General features: G+C 37.2%; 1 protein-coding gene across 2 annotated transcripts in view; it reads right to left on the bottom strand.

The window, feature by feature from the left end:
* Positions 1–279: 279 nt before the first annotated feature.
* LOC121733628 (probable serine/threonine-protein kinase DDB_G0276461) overlaps positions 280–13,828 on the bottom strand; it is a 67,761-nt gene continuing 54,212 nt past the window's right edge. For both annotated transcript variants that reach the window (XM_042123940.1, XM_042123941.1), the window contains 3 exons: positions 5,603–5,753; positions 2,572–2,693; positions 280–2,353 (listed from right to left, as the gene is read on the bottom strand). In XM_042123940.1, the coding sequence (XP_041979874.1) occupies positions 1,088–2,353; positions 2,572–2,693; positions 5,603–5,753 (1,539 nt within the window). In that variant the 3' untranslated portion in view covers positions 280–1,087. The remainder of the gene's footprint in view (positions 2,354–2,571; positions 2,694–5,602; positions 5,754–13,828) is intronic.

Below are 13,828 nucleotides of genomic sequence, written 5' to 3'. Positions count from 1 at the left end.
CACGGTCTATGGGATAAAAGTAACGTTCTGTGAAAAAAGGCAGTGTTCAGTTTCTGACTTAATGACTGACGAAACTGACTCTAGGGTATAAGGAGATAACTATGTCTATGGTAACAAATGTGTAATTAAAGAACTCGTTCTTTTAGATATTTCTGTTGTTTTTCACAAAAGTCTGAAGCATACTTATCTATTAAACAAAAGTTGGGCTGATTTACTTCGTAATTACTATTAATATCATGATTGTGTCTTTATGATAAACGTTTTTGAATAAAATACACATTTATTTAAATAATTTATTATTAACCAACATAGCTCGTGCTTTGTATTAAAATAGCTTTAAATATAAACATTAATTCTGTATGTTATAATAATTAAAATGTATCTAAAAAGATTTATTTACAGTTTTATTACAAGATACTTCATCGAGATAATATAATTGACATTATTCGAGTTGGGCCCTGGACCTTACTACTAGTATCTATTTACACTATTTATAACATTTAAAATATCTTTAGACGTATAAAATATTACAATAAATTCTAATATTCATTATAATAAACTATATCATATTGTATAAAGGAGATAAGAGAGTTTTAGAAGCTACAAAAAGAATATAAAAGTATCAATGGAGGTTTGTTCGAAAGTAAAGAAGTAGAAGCAAACTCAGACTTTAAAGCTATAAATTCGTCGGCCATGTCGATTCTGTACAAAAGCTTAACGTATCTAACCTTAACATTAACTATAAAATAAAAGAAACTGCATCGCGTCGGTGAAAACCAACGATCATAACAACTAGCGAGGAGGGTCTATCCACATTTGCTAGGTTCGATATAGCGTCTATATCAAACTCATGTGGAAGAATGTTAGCCACTTATAAACGTATAATTAAGTCGATTTCGTTAACAAATCGACTTAATCATTACTTTGTAAAATATTTTTAACGAAAGCTCTTTAATGACTTGAAAAGGCACGAATTCGTCTTTAAATGTGGTCGTCGGTGAATTGTTAAATTCCTTATTATAATTCCTGTAACGTTACACCGATCTCTTGAAATGTTAGGTGTGATGGCGGGTGTGACGCGGCTCGACTACCGCTGGACGACGCAGGGCTCGCAGGAGCCGGGGTCGAGGTAGGCGGGGTGGCAGTGCGGGCAGGCGGGGTTCTCGCCGAAGCTGGACCGGCCGGGCCGCGAGATCTCCACCTGGAACGAGGTCTGCGCGTGGTCTCCCTCGTACCCGGGGTGACTGCCGTCCAGGGGGAACACGTAGTCCGGGACGAAGTAGGAGCTGATGTTGTACTCGACGTTCTGCGTCTTCAGGTCCGGCTCCTCGGTCGTCGACCGCGGTCTGTACCTCGGCCTCTCGATTCTCTCGGGCTCTGTCGTGTTCACGTAGGTGACGTTGCTGATCTTCGGCGGTTTCAGGTCGAGAGCGGGCACGGCCCACTTCCACTCGTAGTAAATCGGTGGCCCCATCGTAGTCGTCACGAGAGGAGTCACGTCAAATTTCGGCGGGAGGAGCTCCCGAGACGGAGCATTAGGGTCGTTGCCGAAGACGTCCTCGCCTTCCGCGTTCGATTTCGTGTTGATCGTGTCAGCTCTAGAGTTTTCTGGGGCACCTTTCTTCTTATCGGTTTGGACGTTATTAAAACTGTTACCGAAGTTTTTGTTCTTCCTCGGCGTCCTCTCCTCCTCGGAGCCGGGCTGGCCGACGGGGAGGTGCTTGTTTATGTTGATTATTTCGTTTCTCGTCATCGAGGTGTTCAACGAGTCGGGGGAGTTCGGATCGAAGCGATTTATAAACTTGACGACCGGGTCAGCTGCGGGTTTCATTCTTACGTCTATTTGGAATTCTTCTGAAGTCGCTGCGGTCGTAGTGGTGGGTAAAACTGGTGGAGAGAGTTCCCTGGATGGTACTGCTACATTTGGAATGTGAGCTACCCTTCTAGTAGACGATTCCTGCTCAACATTATCATCGTTCGGCGGGACGAGTCCGTTAATATTATTATAAGATGGAACATCGGGAGCTGTCCGTGGATAGTTCGGAGTCGTCGCTCGGAAATTGCTGTCTCTAGGATTGTCTAAATTGCTGGCGCCAGAACTCGGGTTAAAGTTGTGACCGCTTGTGTTGAAGTTGTTACCGCTCGGGTTCGAGTTGTCGGTGCTAGGGTTTGAGTTGAAATTGTTGAGGATTGGCTTTGAGTTGAGACTGTTGGAGATAGGTTTTGAGTCGAAGCTGCTGGAGCTAGGCTTGTGGTTGAAATTGTGTTTATCCCTATCCAGGTCGTTGTTGCTGCTACTCGTCACTATGGTGTCGTCGTCGTCTGATATACTGTTCGTTTGTGTTAAAGAGTACTGAAAAAATAAAATGATATTAATTTCTTTAGGTTCGATGTGTACAATCGTGGAGATATTGTTCGCAATATAGAAATTTCTAATTTGAGTCATTTCTACTGTTATATGATATTATATTCGTCCACATGGGAAAACGTTTTAGCAGATTGAAAAGTATGCTTTAAATATTCCCTTTAATACCAAAAAATCTGGGATATTATTATAATCTTGATCGTCACCTTCGACTCGGCGGCCTTGAGTCCGTCGTAGTAGTTGTTGTTGAGGGGCACGGACAGTATGTCGGGGCGGGGGGTGCGCAGGTGCATCTCGTCGTCCGTCACGAACGGCTTGTCACGCTGACCTGCAAGTTAACGTGTACTATCAGAGAAATTGATTCACAGGCATGGCGAAATTGTTCGGTCGAGTTATATCAACCGAGCCGACATCACGAATTGTATTAATCCGACCAAACGTCTAAGTATAATATTATGTAATGTCTAAGTTTTGATAGAAAACTCTTTTCGTAAAGTGTTTTATAATTGAGCCGTCTTATTTCAGTATATTATATTCTGTTAGTGAGATATGATTCAATGAGTTTTAATGTAATCCCGCGTACACCATATTATGCTTAAAGTTTTAAGCAAGATCATGTGATCAATATAGTCAAAATCTTGAGTCATATCACAGAATATATAGAGCATACTGGGTTTCTACTGTCCATGAAAATTATCGATAGTAATTATGAAGTTCCAGGAACGATTACTTTAAGATTTGATGTAACAGATCAATGAGTTTCTAAAATACTAGAGTAGCAATGTCTTACAAAAGATTCTCAGAAATGCGTAACCACTTTTTTGTTCAAAAGACAATGTCAAGTCATATATTCGTTATGTCATTATGTATGTGAGATATGCCTGCAGGCATCTTCGAAGTGGCAACGCGTTGCTACCGTAAACTTCCAATCTAGTTACGTTAGTAACATAGAATATCATTGTAACAGATGAACCTTTTTAAATGCTCAAAATATATTATGTTACCTCTCTCGAAACAAGTACTCATCTTAATTCATCGTAAAGTTTAAGGCATACTCGATTCCTTTATTTCTTAATTAAAGGATTAGCAAATGAGTCTACGAGAATCTGTTTTATTCGAACGTCTACCGCGACAACCTGTATAATTGCTTATAAGTTATAACACAATATATTATAATCGTAGACATCTTTATTAGAGGAAAATGATTGAAAAAGCTTTGTGAACAGACGCTCGATTTGAAATATTTATAAAAGCGTTTTTTTTTTAAGATTAAACCGACTTCAAACTTGTACGTTACTGAGAATTAAAGTTCCCTATCTCAAAAACTACTGAACCCATTTTGATGAAAATTGCAGTATTCCTTTAGTTGGACTATTGTATATTTAGAATACCATTTGTATTGTAGTAAACACTTTATTGTAATAATAATATTGAAGTGAAGTCAACAAGTTCGGTGCTATGGCAACGACTATCACTGTCATAACTTATAGATAATGTAGAGTATATAACAGCTCTCCCCCGCTATTCCAGAATTTAAAATATGAATCCCTTCCTTCTCTTGTATTTCTTTTTGCTCCCTCTTTTTCTTTCCATTTGTGTTTATGGGCTTTTAACGTAATTTGTCTTTTCATCATGTTCCCTTCTGTATAATTTATGTTCCGAGTGTTGTAAATTGTATCTCTTTCTTCTCGCAAAGTATTGGGTTCCTCGTCATTCCGGGTTTCCGTCAGAATACTCGTAGTTGCCGGATTAATGTCTAAAACCAATGATATTCTATGTTACTAACGTAACTAGATTGGAAGTTTACGGTAGCAACGCGTTGCCACTTCGAAGATGCCTGCAGGCATATCTCACATACATAATGACATAACGAATATATGACTTGACATTGTCTTTTGAACAAAAAAGTGGTTACGCATTTCTGAGAATCTTTTGTAAGACATTGCTACTCTAGTATTTTAGAAACTCATTGTCTAAAACGTTATATTCTGTTATGATTTCTTTTTCTGATTGGATTTCGTATTGTTTATTCTGTGTACTCGGTTCCAATAGTGAAGATGTCAATGGCTCATGTTTAACACCATCAACATTATCCTCGTCATAAACTGTAGCCGCATCATCAAAATGTTTCATAGAATGTAGGTTCTCTTCGTTCAATGAATTTTCTGTTGTAGTTGTACTGCAGCGTGTTATGTTCTCTGTATTTAAGTTTGATTCGGCTTGGTTTTGCATATGAAGAAGTTTAACTTTGATCGATATGAATTCTTCTTCTATGTTGAGGCTTGTTTCTATTTCGTCGTCTAATTCTTCATCTGGTATTTCTGTTATTATGTTTTGCTGTATTTCTCGAAGTGTTTGGAAGTCCTCGTGTAGTCGTTGTAGCCTGACATGAGTCTCTGCGTATTCAAGATTCTCAGTCGTATTTATGTAAAAATCCCACCTCTTAAATTGTTCTCGTATTGAGGCGCGGATTCTCTTCCATTTCTTCAAGTCTGTGATCATCCTCGTCGCCAATATTGTATATTTAGAATACCAATTAGTAACATAGAATATCATTGTAGAATACCATTTGTATTGTAGTAAACACTTTATTGTAATAATAATATTGAAGTGAAGTCAACAAGTTCGGTGCTATGGCAACGACTATCACTGTCATAACTTATAGATAATGTAGATTATATAACATGGACAATACCTAGAACAAAAAAAAAGAATTATTTAAATCGGATTTGTAGTTACGGAGATATGCGAACATAAAAACAACAACAACTTGCATACATACATACACTTTTGTGGCATCACATTGGCATCAATATTTTCCCATCACATTTCTCTCCGAACACTGCTGGAAGTAATTTCTGTTAGAGATAAGCAGTACATGTTGTGTCGTTTTTCTTGTGTATATTTCATATTAAAAATTTGTATGTGCAATAAATTGTAAATAAAAAAACTTGAGAGGTGTCAAGGGACACCCGGATGGAACGAAGTTAGAAAAAAAAACCAAAAAAATAAAAGTGAGAGAGAGACAGAGATAAAAACACGCGCTACCGCACGGCTTACAACTATAGCATTTTTGCACTAGTTGTAGTATACCGACACTTGTATCATTTCCGTCCGTCTAGCCCCTTTTCGCAACGCGCGATAAGGAACTTCGTTCCTATAAATAAAAAATATCGAAATAGCTGTAAGCGGGGGCTTCACTTATTATCGTCGCAGTACAACCAAAGTATCAGTTACCTATGAGCAGGTTGGCGTAGTAGTTGCCCTCTGACTGCGCGCAGTCCACCATGTACCAGTGATCGCACACCAGCATGCGCTGCTGGAACAGCGTGGTGTTCGGACACGCGTGGCTGAACTGCCGACCCATGCCGTCGCACATGTGGTACACCTGGAATTAATAAATACATCTTTATTGCAATACACAGGTCAAATTTTTTAATTACAATATTTTTTTAATTACAATGAAATCATTATTTTTTATAATTTTTATTAGATTTCATTTAAATATTATAGTCTAAAGAGAAAAGAGTAATCATTAGGTGAGTTTGCGCATATGAATCATTGAATAATCATGGTTCATATACTCAAAGTCAAACCTGAATGACAGACAATTTATGGTTTTTATCGATAAGTACTAATATTAATTAGAAGTTACAGGTTACTTTCTTGCGCCCAAATCGTTTATCGTCCTATTCCGCGGGATTCAAAATACCTCTACAATAATTGTTATCGAAATTTCTTTAAATAAGCAGGAAGAAGAATGATAGTCGTTCGCATTTATAGTATTTCTACAGGTCTGTGCGATTTTGTGCGCAAGATCTAGATTCTAGACAGATCTAGACATCATCTTGTTATTATTTTTTTATAAATTGAACTAAACCAAAAATTCAACAAGCTTATTGACGAGGCCAAACTTATGCTATAATATAATTAAGAGAAATCAAAGGTTAATCAAACAAGCGTACCCCGTAATCAGCTGTGATTAGAGAATCATCACCGTCCGTCACACAACATAGTTCAAGGTGCAGTAAGTGGCCGAAAGTACAATATTCGTGCTTCCGAATATGAGGCGAGGTTAGCGCTGCACTTAATGCATTAAGATCATCGCTTATTGAAGTACAAAATTAACAAGTAGAAGACTAACTAAGTGGTTAAATGAGCAGCTAAACAGACGTTGTATTTAGCTAAATAGAGGAAGTTTTTCTTGCGTAGTTAACAATTGAAAATATTACTCATCTTGAACTCTTTTTTACCGTATCCGATCCGTATCCCGCGGGGGATGTAGAATCTGAAAATGGTAGTGACGCAGTCTGTACCCACTAAAACTTGGCGAAACCCCTCCACAACCACTGACGGAGCCACGGAAGCCTTCAGAACTAAATAGAACCCTAAGTGCTAAATAAAAACTTACAAGACCTATTGTACAGTATGTACAATGTCTGGGCGAGTGATTTAAACACAGGAATAACGTATAACTGAACACTCGTACTCTGGTGACGACTGGTGTAGAAGTGATCATCAGACCGAAGTCGAGCGACCACTCCAACTACCCCTACTACCTAAGTAGGCGTGTTCATCTTTATTAATTATCAATATACTACACCTATTATAGCAATGACAGTTTCTTCAATTTTGCTGTCAAAATTGTAAATTAAAAATTTCAAAAGTTCTACATTTAGAATCTAGATTATGAATAGTGTTGATTATAACCTCAGTAAGTAACATGTAGATATCAATAATTTATGTCTCAACTAATACTTATTAAGGGAGATCAATTTATAAAATTTAGATTAAAATTACTGCTAAATAGACACAGTTATTAGCAATAAAATTAGCATGTGGGTATATATTTACGATCAATTAATATATATAAGTAGGTCAAAAGTGACTTCATCTTGTGACAAGTTAACCAACAGTTTAAAATTAACCGGGGCAGTTAATTACACTCCTGTAATCAACTACCCTGGTTATGTTAGTGATGATAGTTATTAGTGACCTGGACTTGACCTGATGTTGGTAATTATAAGCTTGACTTAGGTACTTATTTTAAATGTAATGCCAAGCCTTCTGATGTCATATATTCGAACTAAGAAATAGCCAACGTAACCTACATTGTAAACGCATAAGAAAAATCCAAAAATGTCCCTTTACACTAAATATTTGTTTAAATGTAGTTTTCGGAAAATGAAATTATTTAAATTTTAAAGATTATTGTTTTTTTTTTTTGGCAGTACAACAAGATACTCTTATGGCCTAAATGCACATTGATTAGTGATAAGTGCAGATTATTATTGCACGTGATTAGTAATCAGGCGGAAGTACGTGTGGATAGCGACTGATTAGTGCAAGTCCTTTAATTTCTCCTAATCACTAATCACCTGCACTCCCACTTATCAAAGTGTTTCACAGGCCCTTATCGTCAACTCTCTTATTCTACATTTTAGTAGATTGAAGCTCGTCCTTGATTTAAATTGAATGTAATCATAACTGCCCCTGAGACAAAGTATCTTTCGTTAAAAACGATGACGAAATTCGTTATCAAAATGTATGTTGTTTGACATAAGTCATCGCTAAATTACATTTTGCGTTCGAAGACTAATGTAAAATTCCATACATTTTGATAATAAATTTCGTCATCGTTTTAAACGAAAAGGACTTTGGCTACGGCCCCAGCTCTTTCGCAAAATGCCAGGAGGCGCTAAGAAGCGCCTCTTTTATTTGATATTTTTCTTTGAACTTCGCTGCTTATTTTGTTCTAACGAGATTATTATTGTTATTATAAAACAATCAAAATAATCCTCATATGAGATATAATAATTAGCAAGATAATGCACGACCCTAACCTTCACAGCACATATAGGAAGACGAGTGACCTCACATACCTACAGTTTTTATACGAGAAGTAGACAATTATACTCATTTAAAACTCACTTACAGTAATGGACGTACTTAACTCGTCATACAATTTTACTTTGTGCATGAACAATTTTATAGTCACGTTTACGATATTAGATACAAATAAGTTCAACCAAGTCAGGATATTATCAAACCCAATCTATTAATACGGTTATCATAGACTTGACATAGCTTATGCCGACCGCATAACGTACCCATGCCGACAGCATGGCTATCTTCAGACTTTATCTGAAGCCTATGGGGTATGAGTGAGATTCAGATAAAGATAGTTAAGAATCTAGTGGTACCTTGATTGTTGAAGAGCAAAATTTAAAATAAGTATATAAGTTGTTAGATTTCATTGCCTTCGATGAATTTTCATGAACCTGGATGTACTTCTACAACGTTTGTTGTACAACAAGCTTCGTTAGAAAAGCCCACGTTAGCCACTGAACCATGGTTATTGTTTGTATGAAGTGACGCACAGGTTAATGCGAGTATAATGGCCGACAACGGCGACCCGTGACCTCTGTGATTGCCTACTCTGTGTCCCACGCATCTTCACTCTGTGTTTTGCTGCTCTATCCACATATGACTAAACTCTGACCTAGATCCTCTAACTTAATAAAACGATAAGATATATTTTTTTTATTTACACAGATCTACAAAATTTGTACAGATCTACAAGGACTTAAATGACATTGTTATGTAAGTAACAAACTACACCTAACGTTAGTTAGATGTAGTTTGGTGTCAACGTCCTGGTGTCAATTTGAGCGACATCTGTTAAGATGTCGCTCATATTGACACCAGCATTCGTTTTTATTTGGGCCGTATGCCATTGGATAATATATACAGAAACTGTACTTAATAAAATACCCTTGTCTACAAAGTGACACTTTCATTACAAGATAGCAGCATAGTAGTGAATTATACCTTTAAATTAACTATTCAAAGTACTAAATAGTAGAAAAGAACTCTATACAGGGTGTCAAAAGACCGCTTCCGATAACTTCGTGGGGTTATTATAGGGCATGAGATATATCCATTGGTGCAAGAAATTTTCATGTAATCGCCAGTTTTTAAAATAGTCAAAATTTTCAACACGCAATGTATAATGCGTGCAGTTAATGCGCGATAATATCGCCCGCCGCCGATGAATGAAACCCCGGGCCGAGCCGGCCCCCCCGCGCCGCCCGCGCCGAATACCGCGCGCGCGGCTCTGCGCTAGTCATGAGTTAAGACAAAACAGCTGATCGTGGTGTGCCCTATACCGTAGCCCGTAGGTAGTGAATAAACCACCAATATTGTAATGATTATTAAATTACAATAGTTTTCACGATTTAACAAAATGTTACAATTTATTAATTACCGTTTCTCAGGTTTTTACTCAAAAATACTCAGTTTTTACTTCCGGCCAAAAAGGAAAAGAAATCATAATTCACATCCGATCATCATCCGATTTACACATCTGTAAAAATACATACACAGTTACCTACTGCACCTATCAATACCTATCAATGGAAAACATACGTGATAACATGTTCACTGACCTGTGATCAGCTGTCTGCTTTTATGAATGCAGTTCGAACTGTGCTCCATGATCCATCTAACTCGATGTAGATTGCAGAGTTATTCAACACTTAACAAAAGTAATTACAGGAGACATTCCAATTCTTTAAACACTTTTTATTCCACTGTTAAAACCCCACTATCGTCTATCGACGACGATGTTCACCTGTTCCTTAAAGCATCGCACATTCATCGGACGTATCTTGTCACGGCCCGTTATTAATTACAAACATAAAAAAAAAATAGTTAACAATACACAAAACAAGCAATAATATGACATCTAAACGTAAAATTACAAAACTTAAACAAAAACGTCACAGTACCTACACCAGCACGGCGCGTGTTAGACAGCCGACTGAACAAAATTGAAGAAAAAACTTTGTAAAATAATAGGGATGTATCCCTGTGCAATGTGAATATTTTGAGTAATCGATAATTTTTTTATCGATAAATCGTATTAATTGTTTTACATACGAGTACGTATTGATTACTGTCAAACTAAAAATAAACAAATACCTACTCAATATTAAGAAAAGCGACAATAATTAAAAGTTATTAAATTAATTAGGTATTAAAGTATTTTAGACGCGCATAACGCGTACCACGGTATAACAATCACTTTATCACGGTAATGTAGGTATCGAATTTAAAAAAATGAGATGAGATCTACTAAATAATAGTTATAATTTTTATTATTTAATGGTAATTTAAATATCGACTAAATAGTATTGAATTTATAGGGTACAACACTTAGATTGTCCTTGAAATGGATTAGCGACACGTGCGTCGGGCACCTGCACAGCGGCGCGCTTTGTCGGCGCCGCGATCACAGTGTTGCCAGACGGCTAACTCGGTTTCTCCCCAAGTGTTCGCGGAAATCCCCCCAAAATTCGGGATTTCAAGAAAAATCCCCCCACAAATTATAAAAGAAAAATTTTGTTCATTATGAATGGGAATTTCACAAATGGATACGATAAATGTACACTATTTCTGCAATAGCGTCCAATCTTTATAGAATCAGCATCTTCGCGAGCTCCTTGATCATTTTTATGGTTCCGTAAGTCGTAACCAAAGGGTAAAAATGGGCCCATAGTACTTAGATTTCGCCGTCTGTTCCCAGATTTTTTCCTCCAACAATACCCCCAAAAAATTGTTCCCCCCAATTTTCCCCCCATCACCTTAAAAAAACCCCCAAATTTGGGGGGATTCCCCCCAATCTGGCATCACTGCGCGATCAAAGCAAGCCGCCGGCCGTTCGGTGTCCTTTGACTACTTCCGAAAGTCGATACACGACGAACATTATTTCAAAAATTAAAATAGATTTTTTAATTTAGTAGCCATTTGAGCATTGAGGTAATAGGTTGTTAGAGTTGTTGGGAGATAAGTTTGATTTTTTAACAATTACTTCAAGTATCAAAACGTGGTAGTATTGTGTAAAGTGTTAATAATTGATTATTATTTCAGTTGTAATAAAATACTTTGTGGTGTGATACATTTCGTTAACGAGAAGTTTTTTTGACGTTCTTGGTGGTGACTGGTCTTATTGCTTGGTGTTAAGGACTATTTTCAAAATGCATAAAGAAGTAAGAACACTTGAACTCAACATTTTTCACGTAAGTTAATTGCCAGTTTTATGTATGAGGTTTTTTCGTGTATCATCTGTTATTTCGATTGATAAGTGACGATTGCGGATAAACAGTTCATCCGCATAGGTTTCGTTACTTACGATGAACTTTTTAACTAGTCTAATAATCTTAGAAGTTTGCCATACTGTCGTAAGTTGTTACACATGCACAGACAGTTACTTACAGTTTTCTGCATGAGCTACCATTAAACTCTTAACACTGCAAGTAGCTTAGATGAGAGGTCAGAGGTCAGAGTTCTAAGTTCCACGTCATGGTGACCTTCATGGGTTTGAAATTGAAAAGACATACATTAGGGTTTCTGTGTGTTCTGTCGTAAGTCGTAACTCGTAGTGTATCGTCATTCGTCGCATACGACCTTTCGACTTAGCGTGCGTAGGGCGGAGCTAACAGCTGATTAACGCGGTCAACGTTCTCGGGTATGTACTCGGAACACGAGAACGTTGACCGCGCGCTTGCAAATGCTTATTGGGGTAAAAATAATAAAATTTAAAAAAATATTTTAAAATATTTTTCTATGTGGTTTATTATCATGTTTAAAGGGTTTTAATTATAAAAAAATAAAGAATAAAAAATAAAAAAAAATAAAAAAATAAATAAAAAAAAATACATATTCGTAATCAGAAAATGTAGTATAATCATACCCCAAAGTTATCGGAAGTGGTCTTATTACACCCTGTATAATATAGGCTAAGTAATAAAGTTAGTATGCGTGCACTGGCCACTGCCGCATGCCGGAGCCATCTTCTATTGCATTAGTTATTAATTTCGCTCGTAATAGTTTCCTTATAGCTTTATAATGGAGGTAACGAATTGATTAACACGGTGAGTCGCCTGTTTTGTAGCTAATATTATGTAGTCTGGAGTTTTCATGTCGACTAAATAATGTACTAAAGTTGTTGCACATTGCTATTTGCTGGGTATGGCAATTTTTAAGACCTAGTTTTTACTCGTCTCAAGTACAAGTACAAGTGAATTTTGTGTTTTTTAATTTTTGTACGTATTATGTGCATATTTAATTTTCGTTAAACACGGCAGAGGTATCATGGACCTGCATAAAATAGGGTCGTCTTGGTTAGAATAATTTTTGTATTTTATTGTTATGTTATTTTTGCCACATAGAAACGTGGAGAAATTCACGAAACATTTATAATAATAATTGACCTTATATGAGCATAATGATTAACATAATATTTATAATATATATTAAGTTCAATAGCAGTGTCGCACCTGTATACACTATTATTATGTACAGCCTGAAATCCTGCCCTCAACATTATAATATTATGTACATATTTTACAAATCGTCACGAGCCGCAAATTATTATCGCTAATTCAATATTCGTGACAATTACTGAATACCTGATCTCGCAAATAGCGATATAATATTGTCACAACCAGACGCCGTAGAGTATAAGGTGCCGGTTGGCAGCGGGCGACATGAAGCAGCCGCAGATGTGTCGCAGCGACACTACTGGTCTGTATGTATTCCTATGAAATACCCTCCGCAGCTAGCGACACGAAGCTAGCGACACTTGTTCATAGAAATACATAGAAACCTGTAGTGTCATGACACGTCATCTGCTGCCGCTTCGTGTAGCCGGCTTCCAACTTGTACCTTCACTTGGCCCAATCCCCTATCCTTTTCCCTTCCCTACCCTTCCCTATTACCCTTTTCCCTCTTAAAAGGCCGGCAACGCACCTGCAGCTCTTCTGATGCTGCGAGTGTCCATGGGCGACGGAAGCTGCTTTCCATCAGGTGACCCGTTTGCTCGTTTGCCCCCTTATTTTCATTAAAAAAAAACCCTCGACAAAATTATTAAAACAATAGCTGGTGATTTGCTCTACAAATTGAAATGTCCACAGCATAGATATTGCAAAACTGCAATCCAGAAATTCGTATATCGAACAATTTTTTCGTTTAAGAGCTGGCGCGCACTACGACTTTTTGCCGCGCGATTATTTTACCGTCCGAAAAAAAATCAAATAAATTGACACTTTATGACATAGGCAGAGGCTATAGCTGGCTATAGCTTTCATTTTCTACCGACATTGGTCTAGCAACCCATGCCACCGCTGCTTTTCAGTGGCGTAGAGCAAAATGAAACCTATAGCGTATGTCGTAAAGTGACATTTTATTTGAATTTTTGTAGGTCGGTAAAATAATCGCGCGGCAAAAAGTCGTAGTGCGCGCCAGCTCTAATATGGTACAGTGTGAAGATATTGTAACAAAAACAGGGGTATCCAACGCGCGAGGAACTTAGAAAAATGACAAGAGGGAATTCATTAATGTTCACCTCTTGTACTTCAAAACCTTAAAAATACCGTATTTTTAAGAACTAGATGTTATAAC

Source organism: Aricia agestis, chromosome 14 (genome assembly GCF_905147365.1).
Source record: "Aricia agestis chromosome 14, ilAriAges1.1, whole genome shotgun sequence".
In the NCBI taxonomy this organism is placed as follows: Eukaryota; Metazoa; Arthropoda; class Insecta; order Lepidoptera; family Lycaenidae; genus Aricia; species Aricia agestis.
The sequence above is the reverse complement of the archived record's forward strand: the minus strand, read 5'-3'. Positions and strand labels throughout refer to the sequence as shown.